General features: G+C 41.4%; 1 protein-coding gene across 4 annotated transcripts in view; it reads left to right on the top strand.

The window, feature by feature from the left end:
• Nucleotides 1–21,129, top strand: part of SLC35D2 (solute carrier family 35 member D2) — a 56,120-nt gene extending 34,991 nt beyond the window's left edge. For 3 of the 4 annotated variants that reach the window (XM_025187892.3, XM_075931833.2, XM_006129361.4), the window contains exons 4-12: nt 3,917–3,984; nt 6,866–6,937; nt 8,473–8,541; nt 9,482–9,584; nt 11,786–11,878; nt 16,105–16,172; nt 17,453–17,531; nt 18,380–18,462; nt 19,201–21,129. In XM_025187892.3, the coding sequence (XP_025043677.2) occupies nt 3,917–3,984; nt 6,866–6,937; nt 8,473–8,541; nt 9,482–9,584; nt 11,786–11,878; nt 16,105–16,172; nt 17,453–17,531; nt 18,380–18,462; nt 19,201–19,312 (747 nt within the window). In that variant the 3' untranslated portion in view covers nt 19,313–21,129. The remainder of the gene's footprint in view (nt 1–3,916; nt 3,985–6,865; nt 6,938–8,472; nt 8,542–9,481; nt 9,585–11,785; nt 11,879–16,104; nt 16,173–17,452; nt 17,532–18,379; nt 18,463–19,200) is intronic. The other variant, XM_006129362.4, reaches the window with a different exon arrangement.
• The last annotated feature ends 6,136 nt before the right edge of the window (nt 21,130–27,265 follow it).

Below are 27,265 nucleotides of genomic sequence, written 5' to 3'. Positions count from 1 at the left end.
GACACGTATCTATCTATCTATCTATCTATCTATCTATCTAGAGTGCACAAAATGTAGTGATAAAAATAACATTTATAGGACATTTTGGATAAAATACAATACAAAAGCCTTTAGTCACTTAAATAATCCATGGTCAGTCCATAGATCTTCAGAGAACTTGACAAGGAAAAAACATCAAATTAAAAAAAAAAACTTGGAAAATACAGTAATAATCTCACACTAAAAATAAGCATCCCCACCATGTATTTTAAATTTAACACTACAGGCAGTCCCCGACTTACACAGATCCGACTTATGTCGGATCCGCAGTTACGAACGGGGCTTTTCTCGCCCCGGAGGACACGGACTGCGGGACCTCATGGTCCCGCCGCCCGTGTACTCCGGGGCAAGAAAAGCTGCTCCGCGTCTCCCTGGTCTGCAGACCAGGAAGACGCGGAGCAAAGCCGCGGAGGGGCTCGGGCAGCAGGGCAGCCCAGGCGCGCCTGGGCTGCCCTGCTGCCCAAGCCCCTCCGCGGCTTTGCTCCACGTCTTCCTGGAGACCCACCAGCAGACCAGGGAGACACGGAGCAAAACTGGGGAGGATGCGGGCGGGACCGCGGCGCATCTCCGCGGTCCCGCTTTCCGGGTTTCCCTGGTCTGCTGGGGGGCGCAGCTAGTGCGCCCCCCAGCAGACCAGGCTTTTCTCGCCTGGGGTAGAGCAGCTGGGGCTGCTGGGTTGGTCCTGCAGTGCCGCTCCTCGGCGCTACTGGACCAACCGGGCAGCACCCCAGCTGCTCTTCCCCAGGTGTCCCCAAGTCAGCTGCTGCTTAAACTGATCAGTGGCTGACTACAGGAAGCCCGAGGCAGCGTTGCTCTGCCCCGGGCTTCCTGGAATCAGCCGCTGATCAGTTTCAGCAGCGGCTGACTTGGGGACACCTGGGGCAGAGCAGCTGGGGTGCTGCCCAGTTGGTCCCCGCAACGCCGCCCTTGCGGGGACCTACCCGGCAGCGCCCCAGCTGCTCTGTCCTAGGCGTTCAGATTCAGCTGCTGTTGAAACTGATCAGCGGCTGATTCCAGGCAGCCCAGGGCGGAGCAACTCTGCCTCGGGCTTCCTGTAGTCAGCCGCTGGTCAGTTTCAGCAGCGGCTGAATCTGGAAGCCAGTTCCGACTTACATACAAATTCAACTTAAGAACAAACCTACAGTCCCTATCTTGTACGTAACCCGGGGACTGCCTGTACTGCCTTATTATGTCTTGTAAGTTTTTTAAAATTAAACTGAACTGAGAAGTAAATTAGCACAATTTGAAGTGCCTGTTTCACTCCAGCTTGTTGATCTCTGGTATGGTTTCCTCATTTTTTTTACTTACGAAGACTGTGCTTTTTTATAGTTCTAAAAATTCAGGTCTGGCCCAGACTTCAAAGATGACAGGTTCAAAAACAATAAGGCAGAGACTCATATCTCAGGCTACATCTGTACTTTAAGGCTTTTTCTCAAGAGGAAATGCAAATGGAGCACTCATTTGCATATGTCACGCTCGCATTTTCATTTCCTCTTCGGATCCCTTTTGCGCAAGAGGTTTTTGCACAAAAAAGTGCTGTGTAGACGACTCCTTTTTATGCAAAAGTCCCCTTTTGTGCAAGAGCTGTTCTTCCTCATTTTTTTCAGAAAGAACGGCTCTTGTGAAAAAGGTTTTTTTTGTGAAAAGAGCCTTCTACACAGCACTTTTTTGCGGAAAAACCTCTCGTGCAAAAGAGATCTGAATAGGAAATGCAAATGTGAGTGTGACATATGCAAATGAGCGCTCAATTTGCATTTCCTCTTGCGGAAAAGCCTTGCAGTATAGATGTAGCCTCAGAATAATTGCTTCAGCCTGGCAAACAGTAGCCTTTACATTTTCTTTAAAGAAACACAGTGTAAACCAGGTACATGCTGATTCTTTTTTGCCCTGGAATTTAAATATGACATCTGGGTTGGCTGTCTTATTCTGCATCCATGAAGACTTTGAGTTTAAGGTGATTCAGCGCCTCTGCTCTAACCCAATGTGCCCACCCACTCCCCCAAAGCCAGGCACCAAGAGCCAGGCACCCCCAGCCTCCCGCTCTAACCCAATCCCTCTCCCTTTTGCAGAGCCACGCAGCCCCAGCACCCTGCTCTAACCCAATCCCCCTCTTCCTCCGGAGTCAGGCACCCCCAGCCTCCCTGCTCTAACCCAATGCACCCTCCCCTCCCCCTGAGCCACACAGCACCAGCACCCTGCTCTAACCCAAAATTCCTCCCCTCCCCCAGAGCCAGGCACCCCCCAGCCTCCCTGCTCTAATCCAATCCCTCTTTCCCTCCCCCAGAGTGCTGGGGCCCATGTGCAGAGCAGCTGCAAGCAGTTGGGGCACAGAGCGCTGAACTAGCAATTCTTTGAGCAAAGAGCCACATGCAGCTCAAGAACCGTGGGTTGGCCATTCCTTTAATAGAATGTTAGGAATCATTAAAAAAGGGATAGAGAATAAGACAGAAAATATCTTATTGCCTCTATATAAAACCATGGTACGCTCACATCTTGAATACGACATACAGATGTGGTCCCCTCATCTCAAAAAATATATATTGGCACTGGAACAGGTCCAGAAAAGGGCAACAAAAATGATGAGGGGTTTGGAATGTGGCCCATATGAAGAGAGATTTAAAAGACTTGGACTTTTCAGCTTAAAAAAGAGAAGATTAAGGGGGGATATGATAGAAGACTATAAAATCATGACTGGAGTGGAAAAAGTGAATAAGAAAAAGTTGTTTACTTATTCCCACCATATAAGAACTAGGGGTCACCAAATGAAATTAATAGGCAGCAGGTTTAAAACAAACAAAAGGAAGTTTTTCTTCACTCAGCACACAGTCAACCTGTGGAACTCCTTGCCAGAGGATATGGTGAAAGCTAGGACCGTAACAGGTTCAAAAAAGAGCTAGATAGATTCATGGAGGTTAGGTCCATCAATGGCTATTAGCCAAGACAGGTAGGAATGGTATCCGTAGCCTCTGGTTCTCTGGAGGTGGGTGACAGGGGTGGGATCATGCGAGGATTACTGTTGTGATCCCTCCCTCTGGGACATCTGGTATTGACTGCTGTCGGCAGACAGGATACTGGGTTAGCTGGACCTGTGGTCTAACCCAGTATGGCCGTTCTTATGTTCACACACACTTGCTGCCTCTCTATCAGAGGCAGCAGTGTGGGGCAGCAGACAGCTAGTCTGTGCAGGAAGCTGGTTTTTAAATCAGCTCCCCTTGTAGACCAGCTCCCACCTTCCATCCTGCACTGCTGCCTTTTTATCAGAGGAAGCAGCATCGATTGGCAGGGGTCTCCCCTGGATTAGGGCCAGGAATGCACTGGCTTCCTTCCCCACCTCTGGGGACTATTGAATAGTTGTGTAACAGTGAAGATTTCATGAGGTTACACGACTATTCAGTTACATGATATCTAACATCTCTAATGAATAGCTGTACTTGAAGATGAGCTCTTCTATATGTAGTAATATATACACTCCTCTGGGTACTCTATTGTGTCTTTACAGAAGATCAGTCATGCTTTCATTCCTCCTGCTCAACTGCTTTCTGTTTAAAACTAAATTGAAACAGTAGGCAGAAGCTAACAATTGAGTATCCAGTTTTACAAAACTAGTCAAGTGCTAAGTATTTCTTTGTTACCTTATATTCGGCTGGATCTTCAGCTGTTCTAATTCAGTGTTGCTCTGTTGGAGTCAGTGGAGCCCGTGAACACTAGTCAAGGATCTGCCTTGATAAATTCAGTGGATGTGGCTTTTTTTCCCCCCTACGAAAAAGAATCTTTTTTAGAAATGAAGGAATTTTACACTCATAAAATAACTTAAAAGTTCCTCAGCAGTAATTTAAAGCATTGGTCTCACTTGAATTGTGCTCTGATTTTATTGCAGTTATTTCCTCTGCCTCTGCTTTATGTTGGAAATCACGTTAGTGGATTATCAAGCACCAGCAAACTAAGGTACAGTAAGCGCAGATCATAGCTAGATCATTTGTTTTTTATTATTTTATTCTTGTAGGTTCAAAGAATAGGGTTAAAGATCACGATTTTCAAAGTAATGCAAGGGACTTAGTTTATGACTAAATCCCCTGAACTGCTTTGAAAATCTCAAGCAAAGCAGTTGATCAGTTTACAATCTCGGTGCTGCATTTAGGAGAGATTTGCATAGTCTGTACCCACATAGTGTGAATGCAGTTTCATTCATTAAATGTTGTCTTCTCTTCATGTGACTGGCCAGCATTCCATGAGTAGGCCAACAAGAGGGGTGAAACCTGTAAGAAAAATGCCTTTATATGCCTATGCATATGAATAGTTTTGAAATTGATGGTGAAAAGACCTGTATAAAAGCTAGTTATTATTTTATTTATTTTCCTTTGTACACAAAAGTCTTGTGTGAGTTACAAAGAATGGTACAGGGGATTCATAGAATTCACATGTAGTGGAATCAGCCTGTGTACCACTGAACAGGAAGGGCTATGGAGAGGACATACAGAAATAATACATATTTACATTTTGTGTGTGCCACTGAACACTGCTCTATGGTGGTGGTCTTCACAGCAGGGCTGCAGGTGTAAGAATTACTAGCAGGACCAAGATGACTTGCTGTGCGAATTGAGTGCTTTGCTCTCTTTGCAAGGGGATCATAGAGGTAGGGTTGCCAGATGCTTTCACAAAAAAATCCCGAACATGGCAGGAAAAAAATTGGTTGAACCAAAAAAAAAAAAAAAAAAAAAAATGGGGAACCAACCAAAGTTGTTGAACAAAAAAAAAAAAAGTCATTGCACCTTTAAAAATGTCCTTGCTCCACCAGACGCGGCAGGGGAAGAATGTCCCCACCATCTTCTGTCCAAGAAAAACAGGAAATACCAGACATTTTACATGTCCAGTATTTTCTGTTTTTTTGTTTTTTGTTTTACCAGACAGGGGTCACGAATAACAGACTGTCCGGGTGAAAACTGGACACCTGGCAACCCTACATAGAGGCAGCATGGTTGTAGTAGCACCTGAGGCTGTAGTTAAGCTTATGGAGCAATTTCCAGTATTATACCGGAGAACTGCAGACTCTAAACAGTGCAGCTGGGGCAGATGGCCTTTGTTTCCAGCTGAGAGAAACAGAGTGCATGGGAGATGTGAAATGAAGACCAAAACAGGGGTTAAATTTTCTCCAATAAAACTAAATATTTAATACGCAAAACAGAACTAAACACACACACACACACACACGAACACACGCACACACACACACACACACACACACTTTCCTTAATTTACTTTTCCATGTGTAAGCAGTATGTTTGTTTACCCCATGCAGTCAGTTCTTTACCCCATAGAGTCAGTTGTCATTGGGAGGGGAAGTGGTCGGTTTGACCATAAATGGGCTCTTTGAGAGAACCTCTGGTAAAATGTGGACCACCTTTGAAAAAACATGAACATTACCATCATAAACCTTTCTGTGTTTTACAGTGTTTTAATGGTAAATTAAGTTGGATCACAATTAGGAATTAAAAAAGGTTCAGAATGATGTGTGTTTTATAAGTTTGAGAGGCTTTGATGGTGTAAATATATTCCTTTTTTCTTTTTAAGATAACAAATGAATTTTCTATAATTTAAAGACATTTAGGGACCTGATTCTGAAACCCTTTACTCATGTAGCATATAATTGCCAAGAGTCCAATATCATTTATTCTTTTATAACTCTTCTGTATGACTATATGGTAGTTAATATTTCACTCGCTCATGTGAATTTGGAATTGCTTTCGGGTCAATAAAATCTAACAGTGAGCTTTGTTGTAGTTTGGTTAATAAATTATTTTGAAAAGCAAAGGTATTGATGTATTATAATTCCAAATCAAGACCTACCATCTCCCACTGCAAAAATATGCCTTTAGATTTACTCATCACAGTTTTGCTCCATGATTTCAAATCATAACATTAAGGAATACCGCAGTGTTGTAAATGTTTATATGGAACTCACCATATGGAATTTTCCACTTCACATCTAGTTTTTTAAATAATTTGTCCTGAAGACAAAATATAGATCTTGAATAAATCCAAGATTTGAGTGAGTAGTAAGATTTCTAAGCCTGAAACTAGGATTTGTATATAATTTTTTAAACATGGTCACTAGTCATTACCTTATAAAAGGAATGAATTGGTCCAGGTGGATGAAGTGTCTAATTTCAAAATCATTTGCTGCAAAGGCATTATTGGTAAATCCACAAGACCCCATAATACATAATTCTGTGCATCCTAACAATCTTTTATTCAAATGCAGCATTATTTTTAATAGACAGGGTTACTACCATCTTACATGTTTCTAGTATGTTCTGTCTTTTTAGTTATGTTTCATTTTTTAAACACAAAACCTGTTTGATGTTAAGCCCCATCCTTTGAATTATATTTTTTTAAATTTATTTACAGAGCTACATTCGCTGGCCATCTTTAAACTGTACAATAAAAATCCTCATTATTTATTATAAGCAGGATTTCTACAGCAAATATCAGTTCATAAGGGCTGCATTTGGTGGAATTTGAAAATGATGATTTCTATTCCTTTTCCTCTTTTTGAACTCGGAGTAGTTTTGTAACAGGTACCTGGGTTTTGTTTGTTTTGAAAAACTGGCAGGCCTCTTTATTTTTAGTGATTATGATATCTGGTGTCAGACTGACATTTTTGTGTGTGGTAACAAACTAAGAATGTATTCTGCTAACTTCGTAATGCTAGTGTAAATAGTTCCTCTCCTGCTTAGCAAAGTTAAGTAAGAAGTAAATGAATAAAAATGCTTTGCATTCCATTCAGTGCTTGCATCGTTTTCCCCCCCCCCCCCCTTTATTTGGACAGTTTGCCGATGTTTACAGTGCTCAGGAAGTTCACCATTCCACTTACACTGCTGCTGGAAATCATCATACTTGGGTGAATTTTTTGTTTGTTTGTTTCATTTGCAAAATACCATTTTATTTTGTCATTACCAAGTGGAGCATTTGTAGTATTTGGCTAGGTTGTTGCATGGCTGATACTCACTGATGAGAGAAACTCAGAGCAAAGACTAGAAACTAATTAAAATTTATCTGTGACAATAAAAGAAATACATTTTGGTGGATCTAGGACAAAATCTGTTTACTTTTATTTATATGAGTGAGTCCATTAGCTTCACTTCACCTGAGTAAGATAAACAAGGTTTGGTTCAAATAGCTGTTTGGATAAGGTTTGCTCTTTTTAGACTCCAATCCTGCAAGCTGCTCTGAGCAAGCAAATGTGAGCCCACAAGGAGCCCTGTTGAAGTCAGAGGAAAAATGCAGGAGGCTACTTGGGGAGCAGTTTATTGGGTTGCACCTTACATTGTATCTGCTCAGAAAAGCAAAATGTACTTCTACTGAACTGTGTAAACCTCGTTCTGTGGCCAAATTAATTAAAAATAAATTACTTTTTTGATATTACAGCTCTGATTTCTTTTACAACCGGTCCCTGAATCTGTAGAGCAAATCAGACTATATGTTACACAAATGCCATCCCATTGCACCACTGTCCTGGAGGCAGAATTTATCACACTTTATCACACTCCCACAGCACTGAAATGTATTTTTCTCGGCTTTACTTTGGAAATTATATAGCAGCAGAGGACCTTTGACAATTTGGCTGCATCTAGACTGGCATGATTTTGCTCAGAAGCCGCCATTTTTGCGCAAAATCTTGCTGCCTGTCGATGCTGGCCGCGAGTATTTGCACAAGAACACTGACTTTGTAATGTACAAAATCAGTGGTTCTTGCACAAATACTCTGATGCTCCCACTCAGGGATAAGCCCTCTTGCGCAAGTATTCTTGCGCAAGAGGGCCAGTGTAGACAGCAATGTTAATTTCTTGCGCAAGAAAGCCCAATGGCTAAAATGGCCATCGGTGCTTTCTTGCGCAAGAGAGTGACTACACTGGCACAGATGCTTTTGTGCTAAAACAAATCTTTTGTGCAAAGGCACATGCTAGTATAGACGCTCTCTTGCGCAAATACTTTTAACGGAAAACTTTTCCGTTAAAAGTATTTGCGCAAAATCATGCCAGTCTAGACGCAGCCTTTGTGACACTGTTTACTGAGCTGTGTTTACATAACTCAAAGTAATAGAGTATTAGCATTTTGTTACAAGACAGTATGTCAGAAAGACCATATTTAAATTATGACAAGATTAGTAAAGCAAAACATTAACAAGAATCTGTCAGACTACAGATTTTACTACTTAACGGTTTTATATTTTCACAAGATCAAATCCTGATGGCGTTACAGGCAGAATTCTCCTTAACATCAAAAAAGAATGTTGCCTGCTTACAGCCACCAAGATTTGTCCTTCTAATTATTTTCCAAATACTAATTGTTTATAAAGCCTTTTAAATGGACTGGAAGCCAGTTAGTTTCTCTCTTAATATTCTAAATATGAACTTATCTAATTTTTGTTTACAGGAAACGATATTCCCTGGGTATTATTATCAGTGTATTTACCATCATTCTTGGGGCTTTCATAGCTGCTGGGTAAGATTTTCATTTGTTCTCATTAGGTAGTGTATTGAAGTTTATTTTTTTCTTTGTTGTGAAGGGGCAAATATGCTCCTAGATGAATGCAAATCCTATTAAAGAAATAAATTAGAGAAGAGATCTATTAAGTGGATGGGCTTACAAACTTATAAGGCAAAATGTGTTTTAATTGAACAATGTTTCTGTAATCTAGTTTTTTACTTGGTTTTACATATACCTGTTAATATAGATAACACAGCAAGCTCAGAATACACACGTGCAACTGTTTTTTCTAAAATAAAACTCAATATAACATAGACATTCATAAGAACCACGCCCTCAGATCCTTTCAAGGATGTCTGGTGATTTTCATGTACTTTGAGAAGACCGTGTATATAATTCATATAATTTTGGACAAGTTTAAATTTGGAATGGATAATGGGGTGTGCTCTATTTTCTCTTCTGCTTTTCCTGTTAGAAAGTTATTTTATTCAGATGGAATTCCATAAGAAATGTAGCATATTTTGGTTAGCTACATACAAGTTAAAAGCAAATAATTTCCATCTGGCATGAATTTAATGGTGCCACCATAGTTTAAACAAATTACCCTATTTGAGAATAGTAACCAAACAAAATAGAAGAGAGTTATTTCTTATCGGAGTCTACCTATACAAATTGATTAGATTCTAATGTGTCGTTATTGCTTGTGTTAAAAATGTTCAGTAAGGATTGCATACATTGTCAGGACTGAACTAGATAGGAAAACTGGGCAAAAGTAGAATGGAACAGTCTTTTATTGTATGAATTTCTGTGAAAAGCTGACATGTTTGTTATATTGACATGTTTGTGGAAATGTAAAATAGTTCAGTGTAAAAAAAAAGATGTAAGGATAAATCCTGAATTTGCTGGGATTTTCAAAGTTTATATTTCTTTGGGCATGCTTGTGATTTTTTTCCAGATCAGATCTTTCTTTTAATTTGGAAGGCTACATCTTTGTGTTGCTAAATGATATCTTCTCAGCAGCAAATGGAGTATACACTAAACAGAAAATAGATCCAAAGGTAATTTTGTGGTGAACAGATTGCTATTAGTTATATGATGTATGTGGTAAAGGGAAAAGAGCTACTATTATGTGAATTCTTCAGTGTGAGTGAGATAACTCTAAATTTAACAAATAGTCAATTTTATTTGCTTTTTCATATTCCAGGTATTATACATGTTCTTAATATAGATTGGCTTACGGAAAAGCTATTACGAATTTTTCAACCTATGCAAGGGTCAGTAACATACTTGATTTTTCACTCATTTTAACCTTTGAGGAAGAGGGTAACATAATCTTGTTCTACTAAAGATGGAAAAATAAACCCTACTTTCTCAAAAAAAATTCTGTCAGAGTAAAAACAAAATGTGCTTACAATATGATGTGTATTTGGAGGAAAACATCTTTTTGGTCACAAATGATCTTTATCAAAGCAAAAGATTATATAAAACGAGCTGGAAGTGATGTTAATCTCTATTCAGTTCTTAGTAGTCATAGATTTTATATCACTAAATATACCAGAATCGCCACACCAGTTGGCACTACAGGTGGCATTGGAGAGCCCCATGACTGAATGTGATGGAAAATGAACTATCTTGCCCAACTAGGTGGTTCTACTATAACATATTTGAAGTATATAAGTAAGGACTTTGAGGAGGGTTGCCTCTTTCCATATGAGTGGTATTGTAGCCCCATTAAACAATTGGATATTACTGTACAATCATTTTACAGTTTCCCCTCCAAACTAATAAAATCTCTGAATTTTATTCTTTGTTATTTTTTAAATGAAGCCATTTTGAAGTTCTAATTCTTGTTTCCTTCATTTTTTTTCATTTCACTAACCCAAAAATGACAGAACCAAAATCAGGCAAGAATAAACAAACACAAAAATAATAGATTATGCACCAATCCCTTGTGATTCAAGAAACGATTAACTCTCCAAAATAATAAATGCTATAAATCAGGCAGGCTTTATAGCCTCAAACCCCAAGCATTGTATGAAATCCTGGTCTTAATGAAGTTGATGGGTATTGACTTCAGTGGGGCCTGGATTTCAGCCCTAGAATGGGTATATGTTCTTTTGCAGTTATGGAAGTCAAACTGAGTCTATTCTGTGCATTATGCTTTATCAGCAGTTCTTTCATGGCTTGATCTATTTTTGAAGAATTTAAACTTTCATTTTAAACTAAAAAAATTAAAAGCCCAGATATCTGGCTGCATTCAAGGACTACACAGTGTGGCTAAAAGGCCTTTTCACTACTCTGATTTTTGGATTTCTATGTGGCATGCAAGTCCTCAAACAAAATATATAGCAGTCTCAGGCTTGCTGTAGGTTACATCAGCTGCCAGTGACTTGAAGTGCTCCATATTACTACCCTGGGATCATCCCTTTTCTCCTCATCACACCCTCTACACTGGTTCTGGGGATGTGACGTAGGAGCCACTGTGCCAGCCCTACATGACTGAAGACTTCCTTTATGCTATATGTTGTGTGTTTTCCCATGGACAGCTATTGCAGGTTAACTCCTTCAGCTGTATGATGCAAAGCAATCAAGATATGGGTCTAACTGAGTTTCTAAGGGTATGTCTACATTAGCCCCCTAGTTCGAACTACGGCGGCTAATGAGGGCAACCGAAATTGCAAACAAAGCATGGGATTTAAATATCCTGCGCTTCATTAGCATGTTCCCGGGCAGTCATCATTTTGGAAATTAACTAGCCCGGAAGAACTGCCCGTGTCTACACACAGCAGAGAAGGGCGATTCCAAAATAAACCCCTTACTTTGAATTACCAGTTAAACCTCATGAGGTTCTCCATTCTTTCGGGCAAATCAATTTCCAAAATGGCGACCGCCCGGCAACATGCTAATGAAGCGTGGGATATTTAAATCCCGTGCTTCATTTGCAATTTCGGTTGCCCTCATTAGCCTCCCTAGTTCGAACTAGGGGGCTAGTATAGACATACCCTAACTGTGTATGGTTATGGGTATGTATATCTGAATATGAACCATTGCAGTGTTGCTTTACTAAATCTGGCAATAAGCTAAGTGGAATGGTAGTTCAGCTCAGTGTTTAGTTTTGAAACCTAAAAACAAATTTGTCATTTAAATTATATAGCATGAAGTTTTGCACATTCATAAATAAATTGCGTGAAGGGACATTACAGGGATGTTTGTTATCAAATAGTCCAGGTTTCCAAAAGGCATGTTTCATTTTTCACAGGAGCTGGGAAAATACGGAGTCCTTTTCTATAATGCTGCTTTTATGCTGATACCCACAATGATTATTAGCTTCTTCACTGGAGACCTTCAGAAGGTGAGCAGCACAGTTAGACATCTCACACCAGTACACAGTCCTATTTATTTTGTCCCTTTGAGTTATTTTGCTGTATCTAGAGTTCCTTGGAACACAATGCTCTCAGCCTGTTCTCCAAATTTAAGGCCACATTCTGCCCTGAACTACATCCCTGTGAAATCCTATTAATTTTGCTTGGATTGCATGGAGTCCCAAGCTATGTTCTGGCCATGAATTCTTCAGACTGCTAGGAAGATTTTTTTTTTCAATGTAGTGAAGTCTAATGTCTCAACATGATGAGCAACAACATTGTAAATTCTTTCTGTTCATGATAAAAATGAATAAAACGACAATAATTAGTACAATAGTCTTTTCTTCTGTCCTTTCCCCATTTCATTTAGAATTATGTCATTACTGCTCTTAAGTAACTCTCATTTGGAGACTCTACTTCATGGGTATTCACTAGACACCTTCCCCTCTGTATTGGGAAGCCAGCATTTGGATTCTATATACAATGGGCTTTCTGTTCACCAGAAAGATCCTTCAAACCCTTGCTGTAATTAGTGGTTTGTAGCCACATTACTAGTCCTCTTTCAGTTAGCATGTAAAACTTACTAATGACTAATTGGCTATTAGTCAGGATGGGTAGGGATGGCATCTTTAACTTCTGTTTATCAGAAGCTGGGAATGGGCGACGGGATGGATCACTTGATGATTACCTGTTTTGTTCCTTCCCTCTGAGGCACCTGGCAGTGGCCACTGTGAGAAGACAGCATACTAGGGTACATGGACATTTGGTCTGACCCAGTATGGCCATTCTTGCATTCTTATGTAGGGTGGAATTAGTATGCCCAAGATAAGGCTCCAACTATGTCATGTGATTTACATGAGCTTTCAGTTTTCCCAAATGCTCTAAAATGAGGCTGGGAGTAGCCAAAGAAAGCAACTTCCAAGCCATCTCTTATTCTAGCAGAGAGAGAATATTCACATTTAGCTAGATACTATTCCCACTTGAGACCTACATATCACTTAGTTATAACCCCATGACAGCTCAGTTGGCTCTTCGTAGATAATTATAGCACATCAGTGGAGGCTGTGTTTCATAGCAGATAGACCACCAGAGACCAGCATTCTGTTCCTGGCTCTACCACTGGCCTGTTGGACATCACAGCTCTGTGTCTTGGTGTCCCCATCTATAAAACAGGGATAATAATATTGGCCCTCTCTCAGTCTCAGTGAAGGCTAAGCTCATGTGGTTATAGAGACTGAACGTCTCTCTCACACTTAGACATGATCCTTGTAAGGAGGATTGAGGCATTTTGATGGGAATGCACGAAGAAGTCTACTCTGCTGTAGTCTGTGCTCTGCTTGTTTTGTGAAAAAATCAAGCATTGCATTGTCATAGGCTATTGCTCTGGCACCTTTCACAAGCAATTTCATGCACACTTTATTTTTAAAAAAGATCCTCTCCTTACAAATATATCCCAGCTATTGAGAACACATACTTGTGCCTATTAGAATTCAGCCCCATTACTGTGAATAGGAGACACTTTTATAGCTGACCCAATATGATGAATGTTTACTTCAAATAATGGAAAATGCCATGGTAATGTTGAAACATTGGTGAATGATCTGCAGATCCAGGGAGATGCCTCTTTTTACCTGCTTGTCATGTAACAGAAATTTTTGTTGCATTGGTGCTCTTAGCAACCTCGTTTCGAATCTGAGTCACGGCACCAAATTGTGGAAGAAAACATTGTCCTCTCTCTGTGTTTGTAAGCAATAAGTAGCCAGAGGCAGTTTTATTACAAGCTGCAGCAAGGGAAAACTGGTTCGGATGGGGGGAAAAGCCCCCACCCCGAGGCAGATCCTCGAATACAAGCAATTATGAAGCAGTTATATACTGTCCATTAGATATAACAACAACAATAACAATAACAATTAGTCTCCTTCCCATTACAAACACCAATGGCTAACAGTTATTTTAGTTCCACCCAGATGCTCCTTATCTCAAGGTCCTGGCAGAGTCAGCATTCTATCCTTATCTCTGTATGGAGGCGAGAGGCAAAGGCAGCGTCTAATTGCAGATCTCACATTGTCAGGCCACAGACTTAGCCTGACTCTTGCTCTCTTGTTAACAAGACCAAGATGGCTGCACACAAATTCCCTTATTCCCTTTTCCTGCCTCCATAGTACCCCTTTAAAAAAATATAAGTACCCCCAGTACCTACAGTTTTCAGACACACACATTTTTTTCTACCATTGCAACACATTTGCTTAAACAATTTAATCGTAGCTGGGAGGGCGATGATATTTTTGGGTGTAAAAAGTACAAAACTAATAAAGCACTGTAAAATTTAAAACAAAAATACAGTTTTCTCCAAATTTCAGTTGTGTTGACGTACCCCCCAGACTTCTCTCGAATATCCCTAAGGGTACTCGTACCACTGGATGAGAAACACGGATCTAGGAGTGTCTGTTGTTAATTTGCCCTTAATCCAACTGGCTGATTGTTTGTGGAATTTATCCTTGGTATATGAACTGACAAAACAGAAATAAAGTGTCTTCAGTAACTATAACAATCATGACTCCAGGTTATCATCAGAGTTCATGGAAATTAATTTTACTGACACATTTGTAGTAACTGATGTGTGAAGTTTTTGTTTAGTTGTATTTCTTCCCAAGGAACAGCCTTCAGAGGGATGTGTGAGCCTTTTGTTTGACTAGATAAATTACATTTTTCAGATACAGAGTACTCCTACTGCCCTTGCACACTGTGAACAGATCTTTGTAGCATAAGTGAGTGTTTTTATTTCCCCTACCACCACACACACAATTGCATATTTTTGGGAGCAGAGTAAGGGCTTCTTTTCCCCTTGAAGGCAAAAATGTGTGTACTTCCAAGAAAATAGTGCCCAACACATATATATGAAAGCGGCAGAAAAATGTTCAGTTCCACACGGCAGTGTATAGTTGGTGTTGAAATGACAGAGATTCAGACAAACTGTTGTTAATCTCCAAAGCAACTACAGCTAAGACTTGAGTGCTTGGCATGCACATTTACCATCTGTGCCCAGTAACTGAAGAAGTGAATGTAAATAATTCTTACAGGTGCCCTTCCTTTTTGTAGTTGCATAGGTTCCTGTTTTGGCACAATGAATGAATGTGGTTGTAAAAGAAGGCGTGGCTCTAGATCTTGCTTATGAAAAACAAGCCCTTATTTATAAAGATATAAAGAAGAATGGGTTATTTTAGAAACTGAGGAAGTTTCCAAAGGTTAGGTTTCCCCAGCCCTCTAAATTATAGTGTTTGATACTGTTGTCCATCCCCTTTGTATCTGTAATCCTGGGTCCTGGATCCAGATCCTGAAAAAACTTTCTTGTATGAGTAGTCCTACCAACTTGTCTGTAGTTCTTACCTGGTTTGAGTAGAACAAGTTCAATTGAGTAAGGATGTTTTGCATGATTGGTCCTATATCTCTTTCTGTCCAAAGATCTCCTAGTGCTTTACAAATATTTACATATTTTAGCCACAAAATATCCCGTAAGATTAAGACTTATCATCCTCAGCTGTCCAGTTGAAAACTGTGGCCTAAGCAAGTTAAGTGAGTTGCCCTGGGTTGCATCAGAAGCCTATGGCAGGGTGGGAAATAGGTCCCAGAGCTTCTTATATCTAATCTCATGTTTGAAAACCTTCAAAAAGCATGCTCATTTGTAAAATCTCACTGAAATGAAAGATTGGAAGTCTGATCCTATATCCACTATTTTCGGTAGGTGAAGGATTAGGCCCTGAAAACTGTAAATACATAATACATTGATATGGAATAGATGCCTTTTTCTGGTGAAGATTTTTTTTTCTTTCACTAGTTTTAGTGTAAATTCTAGTTTGTTGCTTTTTAATGATATTCACTATTAGTCAACAGCATCAATGAGAATTAAAAACCAAAATTCAATCTATATAAAGCACTATTTATTGCTTGCCCAGTGTTTGCAGCATGTTGCCTAATGTGTCTGCTCTGTAAAGATTGCTATAATATCAAAGTTAAAGACTATGTTACAAGTCAATTTAACTGTTAGTCCTGCTAATATACAAAACTGTCTCCTATGTGAATATAAACTCTTCATAATTCTATCCTGAATTGTAATAAATTGTTTCTTATTTTGGACATTTTCATTTTCACATTGTTTCTATGTATGTGTATAATTAATTGTACAGTATTTAACTGGATATTTTTTTCTTTTTAATAGGCTAGAGATTTCACTCATTGGACCAATTTTTTATTTCTATTTCAATTTCTTCTGTCCTGCTTCTTGGGGTAAGAAGGCAATGAAAAAATGAAGAGATTTTTGCTTCTATTTTATTTCATCTCCGAGAATTGTAGTTAGCCAGAAAAAAGTAAATTCTCAAGGTAGTTCTTTGAGAATTTCTAGGAGACTGTACTTCACTGAAATGTAAGAGGGTAAAGCTCGGGAGATTTCCAAGAATGTTGATTATGATCAGAACAGTTGCTTGCATTTGTTGATTTTTAACAGTGGTGGACAGAAACACAATTCTAAAATGTTACCTTACTCAACTGTATCTGTCACCTCTTTTCAAATTATAAGAGCTTATTATTTCACTGAGTTTAATAGGTTGCATGCTCTGTAGGGCACGGCTCATGTTTATTTATTTGTTTTAAGTTTATAGCAGCCAAACTGTGCTGTGTTTTAGAGCACATAGCACAGTTTGGGTGCTAAAATATGATGAATAGTAATAAAAAAAAAGGCTTTGCTCTAGTTATCAGAGCAAATAAAAATAGAGGAAAGTGCCAGGCATATGTTCTTTTTACTTCAAAAATCATTAAGCCTTTTAGTTCCAATTAACTGGAATACGATTGTATAATGCTGAGTTGTTTAATAGATTAATATGGAATAGTTGAGTAGTCGACTACTCACATTCCCCCCGCACCCACCGTGCTGCCTCTGTATCAGAGGCAGCAAGGAAAGGGATCAGGACCCAGTTCTGGGGGGAGCCATCTTAAAAGCCAGTTCCCCCCACCCCCAGGATCGTATCTCAGTTTCAGGTGTCCCTGCCTCTCCCCCGCCCCCCCCCCATCAGAGGCAACAGCACTGAGGGGGACTGGGGAGGCTGCTGCGAAGTAGCCTCTGCCCATGGTGAGCCTGGGTCTGCCTCGGACAGAGATTACCCCTGTCTGCAGTGGCCCGGGCTAGCTGTGGGCAGAGGCTGCTCCGGCAGCAGCTTCTGTCTGCGGGGGAAGGGAGGGATCCCAGCTCCCTTCTGGACCTCTCTGCGGCCAGGAGCTGCTGAAACCAGCGTGAGCTGGGACTAAGCAAGCCCAGCTCAGTCCTGGCTCTCACCAGGTCTGGGAGCTACCTCCGCTGCATCTCTGCATTTTAAATGTAGTAAGAGCTGGGCGGGCAGGGATTAGCTGCAGCAGGGGTAGCTCCCAGACCCAGCACTAGCCAGGACTGAGTGCCTATCCTTATTAACTAATCCTGTAGTAAATAAAAATTCTATCAGCTACACGATTAGTGAAATACCTTCTTAACATCCCTAATATAGAATGAATTACTAAGATTTGTTTCTTCATCTTAGGTTTCTCTTAATGTATTCTACAGTCCTGTGCAGCCACTACAATTCTGCTCTTACCACATCAGTGGTTGGTGCAATCAAGGTAAGTGGCAGTAGAGAAAAAGGGTGAGAACACCGAAATAGATGATGAGGAATATTCAGACATTAAGGCTATGTCTACACTGCCCCCTCACTGTGCAAAAATATATGCAAATGAGGTGAAGGGTAGAATATCGCCGCACCTCATTTGCATAATTAATGAGGCTCCAGTTTTGCGCAAAACCCCTCTCTTGCCTAAGAGCTGTTCTTCCTGAAAAAAAAGGAAGTCTGGGTCTTGCGCAAAAGCCTCTTGTGCAAAAATGGAGCCTTATTAATTATTCAAATGAGCCATGGCAATATTCCACGCTTCACCTCATTTGCATTTTTTTTTTGCACAAGAGAGAGCAGTGTGGACATAGCCATAGTGTCTTGCTGATATAGTGAGTTTCTATATAAGCTGTCAACAAAGGGCTCTTGGTGGCACAATTTGTGCTTACAGTTGGATAGCTGGGTGCAAATTTGAATGCCCGCACTTCTACGCAATTGCAAACCTAAATCAAGAAGCTATAGACACAGGTGCAGAGATTTTCACAAAAGAGGCTGAGCTCAGCTGAAAATATGCCCTTCAAAGAAGGTAGAATGAAAGAAATAGGCTTTGGAATTTCTGGTCCTTTAAATACTTGCTACCTGAATCAGCTTGTAGTGAATTGTTAATATTTAGGAACATGATGCATGTTTATTGTATATTATTATTACATTACCACTAAACTCGTCACACTATGAACGTGATTCAAGTAATAGTTTTGAAGGGCCAACAGCTAAACATGTACAAAAGCAAATTAACTTAGTGATATTTAAATTCTCAGAGACTATAATTATTTTGTAAATGCCTGACTTTTGCTCTCTTTTCAGAATATATCCATTGCTTACATTGGAATGTTTGTTGGTGGAGACTACGTATTCTCGATATTAAACTTTATAGGGCTAAATATCTGGTGAGTGGAATTTGAATGGTCTTCATTTAGTAAAACTGAGAAACTATTCCTTCATGAAGACAGGGATTTTTTGTTTGTTTGTTTCAGTTGACCAATTTGACTGAGGTAATTTTGAAACCCATGGGTGGGCAAGTGCTACATCTTGCCTGAGGACGTAAAGTGCATTAGGATTAGTTCTAATTTTTATGTCTATTTATGTTTCTTTCAATATATTTATTTTGTCAAGGTAAGATTGTAATGATATAGATATGCTTTCAGTTTTACTACTGGGAGCTGTAGCTCATTACTTTTTATGAGCAGAGCTGGGCCTTGTCAGTTTGTGGATGAGACATCTAAGGAAACTCCAAGTATTGCAGGAAATGGGAATTTTGATTCCAGTGAGATGTGCTCATCCCTGTTACTTGTTACTGAATTTGTGTGCCAGGATGGTCTACTTTCATAGGAGTAATCATTCTTCATTTTCAGTTCTTAACATCTGTTGTGTTACTTGCATCTCACCCCAAATGGGCACCTTAAAAATGGTTATTTATTGATTTCCTCCTACTCCCATGTATTCAGGACCAGATTCTCAGATCATGTAAATCAGTACAGCTCTAAGATATACAAATTTACACCAGCAGAAAATCTGGCTCTCAGTCTGTAAAGCCCTTTGAAATCTTTGGGAGGAAAGTTGTTAGATACATAAATTATTTTTGTCAGCAAGTATCCCTGATCCTGTGTCTGCTCTCTTTTCTTTAGCATGGCAGGAGGACTGCGATACTCATGTTTAATATTACAGGAATACAATAAGCCCGAGCAGCCTACAGTTGAAGAAAACCTATGTCCTGATGCAAAGAGCGAGCAGAAATGAATTAACATGAAAGGCAATGAAGATTCAAGCTCTCTAAACAGCACTATCATAAAGTTAATCAAGCACTGGCAGTTAGAATATAACTGAAATGAGAAGAAGCTACCTCAGTTTCCTTTGTGTACACATCTTAAAGGCTCAGAAGATCTTATAAACAGCATTACAACTTATTTTTGTTTTATTCTTTTACACCAACATCAACTTTTTATATGGAAACATCTGTACAAACTAATTGGCTAGCTGTGACTGTCTTTATTCTTCACGTCATAGATAATATTTGAATTTGATAATATTTGTATTGAGCAAACCTTAAATTTCTTACTCAGTCTTTCCAAGGCAAAGCTCCCCCGGAAGACACTGTGGACTCGAACAATTTCTGTACTGTACCTTGCAGACCTGTTTGCACTACAGAAAGGGTTTACAATGCTACCAAATCAAAATGTTTTTACACCCTCTTTGCACTACAGGTTGAAATTCTTTTAATTGGGATTCTCTGGTCCACTCTGGAGGTTTCAGGACCAGAGAGTCCCAGTGGAGGGCTAGCACTTGGGAGCTCTGTAAGCTGGCAGGGTAGTGGGGCTTCCCAGCAGGGGTCGTGGGAGACCAATGGGTGGCAGCAGGAGCACAGCGTAGCGGCTGCAGGGCTAAATGGAGCAGCACTGAGAGTTCAGTGTGTGAAGGCAGCAGGGCTGCTGGGCGATTAAAAACCAAGGCTGCCCAGACCCAGCTGACTCGGGCTCAGACTAAGGGGCTGTTTAACTGTGAGATAGGCATTGACCAGGGGCGGTCATTTCTGGCCCCTCTGCCGCCAGTCCCCTCCAGCCCTGACCCAACCGCTGAGCAGAGGCTGTGGGGCTGCCTGCTAGGGCAGCAGAGCCTGACAGGGCAGTGGGGCCACTAAGGGGGGAACCAACTGGATGGGCAGCGGTCGGGTCAGGGCTGGAGGGGGCTGGCAGCAGGAGGGCCAGAAATGACCACCCCTGGTCAATGCCTATCTCACAAACAGCCCCTTAGTCTGAGCTCTGTGAGCCCAAATCAACTGGCTCTGGGCAGCCATTGGTTTTTAATTGCAATGTAGACATACTCCAGAAGTCCCAGAGTGTGCCTTGGTGTTCTACTACTTGAAAGCATGTTCGTCACTTTCGCATTCTGGTTTTTATGAACTTACACAATTCTGCTAAACCAGGCTCTGTCTACACTACGGGGCTTTATTGGAAAAAGGTAGGCAAATTGCGCTCTACAATTTTTCCCATAGTTTTTTCAGAAGAGGCTTTTCTGAAATTAGGCACCTCTACACTGGGCCCTACACAATTTCAGAAAAAATTCCTCTTTCAGAAGATCCCTTCTTCCTTGTAGGAGGAAGAAGACAGGGCTTCCGAAAGAGCGTGTCTGCTGTTGGGCCAAAAAAAGCGGAAGAGCAGATGCGTTTCCTGGACACGGTGGAGCTTTTCATCTCAGAAAAATCCCATAGTCTAGACATAGCCCCAGAGATATACTTTACTTTTTAAAAAAATTGTTTACATTTTAAAAACGTTAGGCATGTTTCTGTTCATGTTGTCTAGTAAAACTCCCTTTCCCCACCACTGCCCCCAAAAATCTAAATTTTGGGCCTCAATCTCCTGGCCATTCATCTTTAAGCAAGTGGGCAAGATGGCAGAATGGCTTTCACTGATCTCAGAAGAGCAGATATACAGCAATTGTGCTACTGAAATGAAGCTCACTTAGAAAATAACTCACACGGAAATACAACTATGTTGGTATGTAGATTAATTCTGCAATACTTTTTGCTGTATCCTTGTAAATAAAGAAATGCAATGATTTTTAATGTTTTATATATTTTTTTTACTGCGTACAGAGGAAATAGTCACAAGTGAGCCCTAGTTTAAATTTGTTACAGTAAAAAAAATTTACATAATTGAAGTAATTTTAATCAGCCAATCATACATACCATGCTTCTGATGAAGTCTTTTTGAATTTTGGGTGTCTTAAGTAAAGTACAAACAATGACGATTCTTATGCATATCTATATAGGGTTGCCAGGTGTCCAGTATTGACCTGGACAGTCCAATATTTTCACCTCCCATCTGGTAAAAAAAAAAATGCAGAAAATACCGGACACCTGAAATGTCCAATATTTTCTGTTATTTTTTTCCCAGCCAGGAGGCGAAAATCCCAGATGCTTTACCAGGTTCCACAAGGGACCTGCTCAACCCGGAGCAAGGAGACAAGATGGCGGATGGCTGCCAGCAGCCTGTTAGGGCCAAAAAGCCGCAAAAGCCTTTCTTAAAGGGGCCATGCTGGGTTTTTTAATTATTATTTTATTTTTTTTGCTTAACAACTTTTGGGATCCTTTTTTTTCTCAATAACTTTGGTCTCCCCCCTATTTTTTCTCAACAGAACTTTTTCCCCAGTGTTTTTTTTGGGGGGGGGGGGAGTGTTCGGTATTTTGGGTTAAACCATCTGGCAACCCTATATGTATATTAGTCAAAGTAGATGTAAAAGATCATTAAGAAATGCAGAATGAAATAAGGTGATACTGTGGTAATGTCTTTGGCGTTTATGTGGATGAACTTAATGTGGGTTGTCATAACGTATCAAAAAGAAATCAAATCCCAAATTCAAAGTCTAATTGCGCAGTGTCACGTAAAACTTTAATATTCCCTTTCTATATAGAAAATGTTGATCCCTAATTCTAGTGTTTATCAGTTTGCTGAGATGTTTAGATCAGTGAAAGTTACAGGCATGTCAGGAACTATTCAACCAAATGTAATTATTAGAAATGTAAACAAGTATTGAATTATTGAAGTCTTAATTAAATTCAGTTATTTTGACAGATAATGGTAAGTTTACATGCCCCCACCAAGTATCCATGTACTAAATCAAAACTACTTTTAATGTCTCTTGCAATACTCCAGTAGCTAACCCTGGAGTTACACACCGCTATGCTGTTTTAACACTGCATTAAGGTGTTTTGTAAACTCTTAGACGTCACTGCTTCAATCTTTTTCTTTTTGTAGACAGGTCAAGATTTTAAAAAATAAGTGCCTGATTATAGGTCCATTTTAGGTACCTAAACTAATGGCCTGATTTTTCCAAAGCGTTGAACAGCCAGTAGCTCCCTTTGATTTAATGGGAATTGCTGTGTGCTTCGCACTTCTGAAAATTAGGCCACATAGTTTGCAACAGATATAACTAGGCAACAAATATTTATAGAAGATTCTGTACACAGAGCTTGGATAAACAGTGACTGCATGAGGGAGGAGTTATAATTGTACAAATATTTTTAGGCTGTAACGATCAAGAATGCTTAGGACTTGATTGTCATACTATTAGCAGTGACTGGATGAGAGTAAGAAAAGGAAAAAAGACACTGTCTGATAGTGCAACCTGTAAACAGTTGTAAACCGAGTCCCAGAAAAGGAAGAGCCCCAAGGTCACTTTCAGTCATTGGCAGAGCAGGAAACAGACCCTAAGGGTCCTGAGGCTCATATTTGAGATTTGACAGGTAGAAAATACTGCATCTCATTAGAATATAGTGTATAAAACATTCTGCTTTGGTAGAGAGATAGTTTTGATAAAAAATTTCCATCTATTGGTATGGAGGTTCTAGCTGCTATTCCAAAGTCAAAAGTTGAGTCGAGATTTTGACTTACAGAAGAGAATCAACCTCCTTGACATGTATGAAGACCCCTGATCCTCCCAAAACTTACAGCACTCTGAGAATTTCCTGAGAATTGGCATTTTTTAATAATTGTGAGTTAAAATTCCTTAAAAATGAGCACTTTAAGAAATGTAGCACTCATTGTTTTTGTCCTGAATGATCTTAATCATGGAATAGCAAAAATATCAAATACTTCAAATGTTCCATATTGGTAAAACTTACTGGAATTTCATGCCCAATTTACCTTTGAAGAAAGCAGGTTTTAATTGAGTGAAATTATTAGTATTTTAATTAGAAAATAATTAGACCTGCAACAAGACCATTGTGCTCAATTGGTCATCATCTTTCCTCTTTAATTGCATTCTGCAGTTCTTTTGGATGAAATGAGTCAGTGAGGTGAAAAGAACCATATGCATGTGCCAGCATGGGTTACAGGCAGTCCCCAACTTACGTGAACCCGACTTACATCGGATCCGCACTTACGAACGGGGCTTTTCTCGCCCCGGAGCTCACGGGCGGCGGGTCGTCACCCGTGTCCTCCGGGGCGAGAAAAGCTTCTCCCGGTCTCCCTGGTCTGCTGGGGGGGTCCAGAAAAGCCGCTGTACCCCCCCCCCCCAGCAGACCAGGGACACCCGAGCAAAGCCGCCGCCTGGGCGGCTTTGCTCGTTTGCCCGGGAGCAAAGCCGCCCAGGCGGCGGCTTTGCTCTGGTGTCCCTGGTCTGCTGGGGGGGGGGTGGTACAGCAGCTTTGCTGGACCCCTCCAGCAGAGCAGGGGGACAGGAGCAAAGCCGCGGAGCACGCCCGCAGGGGGACAGCTCAAGCGCGCCCGGGGTGTCCCGCTGCGGGCGTGCTCCGCGGTTTTGCTCTCCGTCTCCCTGATCTGGGTTGAAACTGACCAGCAGACCAGGGAGATGGGGAGCCTAGCCTCGGAGCACGTCAGCAGTGGGACAGTCGCGGCCTGCCTGGACTGTCCCGCTGCCCGCGTGCTCTGAGGCTTTGCTCCGCATCTCCCAGGTCAGCAGACCAGGGAGACGGAGCAAAGCCGTGGAGGACTTGGGCGGTCCCACCACCCCCGTCTCCCTGGTCTGCTGGGGGGGGTGCAGCTAGTGTCCCCACCCAGCAGACCAGGCTTTTCTTGCCTACCCCGGGGTAGAGCAGCTGGGGGCTGCCGGGTTCGTCCCGCAGCGCCGCTCCGAACAAACCCAGCAGCACCCCAGCTGCTCTGCCCCAGGCATCCTGATTCAGCCACTGCTGGTCAGTTTCAACCCAGCAGCACCCAGCAGCACCCCAGTTGCTCTGCCCCAGGTGTCCCCAAGTCAGCTGCTGCTCTGCCCCAGGCTTCCTGGAATCAGCCACTGATCAGTTTCAGCAGCAGCTGACTTGGGGACGCCTGGGTTTCTTAAGTTGAATCTGTATGTAAGTCAGAACTGGCATCCAGATTCAGCCGCGGTTGAAACTGATGAGTTTCAGCAGCCGCTGACACCAGTTCCGACTTACATACAGATTCAACTTAAGAACAAACCTACAGTCCCTATCTTGTACGTAACCCGGGGACTGCCTATATTTGGAAGTAATTCACACAAGTTAAATTAGATAAATGCATAGTTCAAGTACATAAGCAACCTTTATTCTGCCCTGCAACAAATGTATGATAATATACTTTAGTGTTTCCGGTCCCAGATTAGATGAAACTGACATTTAAAAATTGTGATAGAAATGTAGCCGTGTTAGTCTGGTGTAGCTGAAACAAAATACAGGACTATGTAGCACTTTAAAGACTAACAAGGTGGTTTATTAGATGATGAGCTTTCATGGGCCAGACCCACTTCCTCAGATCAAATAGTGGAAGAAAATAGTCACAACCATATATATATCCCCTGCCCCCATGGCAGGACCAAATGCTGTCTAAACCATCCCTGATTTATCTAACCTACTCTTAAATATCTCCAGAGATGGGGATTCCACAACCTTCCTGGGCAATTTATTCCAGTGTTTGACTATCCTGACAGTTAGGAACTTTTTCCTAATGTTGACCAGGCATCCAACCACCTGTGGCTGGGATTCATCTTTAAAATCTCAGTCAAAAGCTCCATGTTAAATTGCTTTTGAGTACATATCAATCACTTAAGGATAACAAATATACAAGAATGTTGTAATTATCCCAAGAAGCAGCAGTAGAATCAGAGGAAATTCAGGGTGATATTTAAAATAAATCCAAACATGTTCAGGTATGGAAATGCACAGCTAAGGCACTCAAACAACCTTAACTCTCCTCTGTAGCAACAACATGAAAGGAAAAGAAAACTCAATTTTTAAATGAAACAAAATACAGGACTATGTAGCACTTTAAAGACTAACAAGATGGTTTATTAGATGATGAGCTTTCGTGGGCCAGACCCACTTCCTCAGATCAAATAGTGGAAGAAAATAGTCACAACCATATATATATGACCTCTCAATGTCCCTTCCAGTCCTAGTATTCTATGATTCTATGAACATGCACAGAGTTTGGAGTGTTTAGATTGAAGATTTTAGTTTGTCCAGCAGCAAAAGATCAGGATGTAAATGTCCCTCAAATTGGAAGTGTTCTCATCCAGTGTGTTAGGTTAGGCCCATCTTTAATCTCTATGGGTATGTCTACACTACAGTATTATTTTGAAATAGTTTATTTCGAAATAATGTGTCTATACACAAAATGCATTTCGAAATAGATTTTTGCTATTTTGAAATAGCGTGTCCACACTGGGTGGACGCTGAATCGCATTTAAGGCCTGCCGGAACCAGGTCCGGCAGGGCATCAGGTCAGGAGTTACTTTGTGTGGCTGCTGCCTGAGGCTATCTGAGGCCTGTGCTTAAAGGGACCCACCCCAGCTCCGGACAGCCGGTTCTCAGCTTTCCCTGCTTGCTTGCCTACCTCAATGAGGGACAGCAAAGCATTTTGTCTCTGCGTGCTCTAGTTGCCCTCACTCAGGACACCACAGCACTCTGCAACATGTAGCCAGAACTTCCCCTGGGCACTCTGGTGCTTCTTGTGGATGCGTTGCTGCGAGCCTGGCTGCACTTTCTGCAGGCTGCCATTGGGAAGGTCCATTGGGGGACTGTCAGTATCCAGGAGGCCCTGTGGGAGAGCTTCCACCCTGAGAAACACTAAGAGCCTCCCCGGTCTGCCCCACTAGGGGCTTGTGCCTCATTCACATCCTTCCACTTGCCCCTCACTAACCCGCCTTCCTGATGTCAAATAAAATACATGTATTTTCATGAACACAAACTCTCTTTATTTAACAAAACTGGGGTGTGTGTGTGGGGGGGGAATGAAACTCTGGTGAGACTGGGGAAAGGAGGTGGGAGAGAGGAAGAGAGAGGGTGGGAGAGGGGAGGGGGAAACCTGGGAGGAGGGAGCTGGAAGGGGGAAGCAAAGGGAAGAAGTGGGAGGGAAAGCTCAGGGTTCGGGGGTTTCGCCGGACCAATTTGATTTTCATGCAGACCTGCTCCTGGGTTCGCATATGGCCTTTGATGGACAGGCTGGCAGCTATCCTGCCACAGACAGCCGCGTTCCTCCAGCTAGTGTGGAGATCATGGACATTGGGGGCATCCCCCCCAAACCCGAATAGGGTCCATGATCTCCACCCTGGACCAGGAAGGTGCCTGCCTTCTCCAGGCGCTGGCAGGCTCCTGGGAGCTGGCAGACTGCTCCTGCAGAGCGGTGGAGGGCTGGCTGCCAGTGGTTTGTTGGCTCATGTTTTGGGGCCACTGGGTCAGGGACAGTGACTGCTGGCTCTGGGCTGGCAGGCTTGGAGCTGACACAGGCACTGTGGCCACACTGTACCTCTTTAAGGGCTCCGGGGAGGGGAGAGGGAGAGGAGTGTTCTTGGTTGAGGCTGGAGTGGCCACCATGGCACCCTGGGAAGGCTGGATGCCCCCTATTTCGATATAAGTGTCTACACAGCTCTTATTTCGAAATAGCTATTTCAAATTTGGCATTATTCCTTGTGGAATGAGGTTTACCAAATTCGAAATAAGCGGTCCGCTATTTCGAATTAATTTCAAAATAGTGGTTTGGGTGTGTAGACACTAGTAAAGTTATTTTGAAATAACTTTGCTGTGTAGACATACCCTATGAAAATTCTTTTTTGTTCCTGTGTCTTAAAACCAGGTATTAGAAATCCTAGTTTAGTTTGATATTTTTTCCCGAGTAATTTACCCCCTGAGTGTAGTATAGGGAATTTACTTTAATCCAGGGGTTCCCAAATTTTTTGACACGAAGACCAGTAAATCCATTCATGAATTTTTGGAGG

Source organism: Pelodiscus sinensis, chromosome 6 (genome assembly GCF_052426305.1).
Source record: "Pelodiscus sinensis isolate ZL-2025 chromosome 6, ASM5242630v1, whole genome shotgun sequence".
Classification (NCBI taxonomy): Eukaryota; Metazoa; Chordata; order Testudines; family Trionychidae; genus Pelodiscus; species Pelodiscus sinensis.
The sequence above is the reverse complement of the archived record's forward strand: the minus strand, read 5'-3'. Positions and strand labels throughout refer to the sequence as shown.